This window comes from Amphimedon queenslandica, unplaced genomic scaffold (assembly GCF_000090795.2).
Source record: "Amphimedon queenslandica unplaced genomic scaffold, v1.1 AMPQUscaffold_5746_Cont22290, whole genome shotgun sequence".
NCBI lineage: Eukaryota > Metazoa > Porifera > Demospongiae > Haplosclerida > Niphatidae > Amphimedon > Amphimedon queenslandica.
In genome coordinates, this window is record NW_003553957.1 from 1 (window position 1) to 1,736 (window position 1,736).

A 1,736-nucleotide genomic window follows, 5' to 3' on the forward strand; every position below is an offset into this window, starting at 1 on the left:
AGAATATAGCTATGAATTCCATGATTTCCTTATTAGGGTCATATAACTGGAATACAAGAAACTTAAGTGATAAAACCTCACGTAATATGATAGACACTAGACAGAGATCGGAGGAGCAATGAAGAGAAGCAAAAGTGTGTCAAGAGCCTCAATGGGGACAAGGCTAGAGCATGTCATTATTTGACTATAGACAGGGTCAGAGCTAGCCTATAGCTAGCTGGAACTGAAACGGGAGTCATGGGCTCATAACATGTCATTTGAGCATATGCACTACAATAAAAACCATGTTGTGCAGATTAGTTCACTAGTTTAGTGTAGATGTACATGTAGGTGGGACAGTTATAACATGCATTCAGGTTATAACCTATACCTTTTTAATGATATGATTATAATCAAAATCAGTATCCAGTATAACTTCTTCTGTAGGGTCAACTGAATGTTGCGATGGACGCCATCTTCTAACATATACCTGTACCTGCCAATGATACTTCATCTTCTCTGGCTCTAAAAATACATAGAAGTTAATAAACACTTAATTGTAAACACTTAATACAATTAAATACATTGGTGTACAAAAATATACATGTACTAACCTTTTAATGGTTCTACATACATCTCCCTATTAGTATAAATCAATTCATCATCAGGATATACTCTACCAGGGGATACTCCATTCTTGTCACGTAATCTCATTCTACACAATAAGTCACATGATAGTCACATGATAACCACATGATGTACTTACTTGTCTAATTCAAGGACACAGTTGATTCCTTGTACTTTTGCTTCTTCAATAATTTGTTTCTTAAATTCTCTAACTGGTGTATTCTTAGCAACAATAGACTCCATCATATACTTGCAAAACTAAAACGAAATACAAAATTATAATTGATTAATAATTGTTCTTATACTTCTGTATTGTTAACTTGTAATAAATATAATTTAATTCTGCACTCTCCTCTTCTTAATGCTCTACCCAGTCTTACTATTAACTAGGAGATAAACAAAGTAACAAAGAGATGTACTAGAAGTAAATCAAATAACACATGAAACTTACCTCTGAATGCTCTGATCCAAATTGAATATGCATGCCCATGTACACTAATGTCTCATCCAGTCCATCCAGTTCACATTCTCCATATCTGATTTCATACACTCTAAAATCAGTAGATGGTACACCAATTAGTGGAACTAGCTTTTCCTTCATTGAGCTAATGTTATTCTCTTATCAACTTGTACCTGTATCTCTGTATTGAATAATAAATGCTTACATTAATATTATTACAATTTTAATTCATACTTCTTTCTTTTCCTTTCTTTTCTTCATTTATTGATATAATTTTCATTATTATTCCTCCTTTAGGTACATTAGTTGTAGTCGCAGTGGCTTCAGGAGCAGGAGGTATTGTAATCTTCAGTAGTATTGAGTTGATACGATAAAGTTTATAAATGTATTTGTACATCAAGCTATCGTTAAATTCTTTTTGATAATCTTCAGGATCTGATAATACATACACTAACTAAAAAAAAACAGTGTGTGTGTGGGCGAAGTGAAGTGAAAAAATAATATTAATAGTAAAAAATTATTAAAGTATAATAAGTTATACTGAACAAGTAAATAAAAACATTAAAAAAGGAAAGTAGTAGAATTAAATTGCAAAAAAGTAAGGAAACAAAAGGGTAAATGCAAACTGGTGTGGTAAGAAATCCTACATCACTGCATGAAAAATACCGTC

The 1,736-nt window shown here is 32.0% G+C and overlaps 1 protein-coding gene across 1 annotated transcript; it reads right to left on the minus strand.

Annotated features, from left to right (window-relative positions):
- Positions 1 to 370: 370 nt before the first annotated feature.
- LOC105316048 (ubiquitin carboxyl-terminal hydrolase 47-like) lies at positions 371 to 1,539 on the minus strand (the record flags this gene model as incomplete). The annotated part of the gene is made up of 6 exons (XM_020007766.1): positions 1,301 to 1,539; positions 1,058 to 1,247; positions 912 to 992; positions 746 to 864; positions 594 to 694; positions 371 to 504 (listed from the first exon to the last, which is right to left on the minus strand). Coding segments are annotated over exons 2-6 (585 nt in total), but the record flags the coding sequence as incomplete, so codon positions are not given.
- Positions 1,540 to 1,736: the final 197 nt, after the last annotated feature.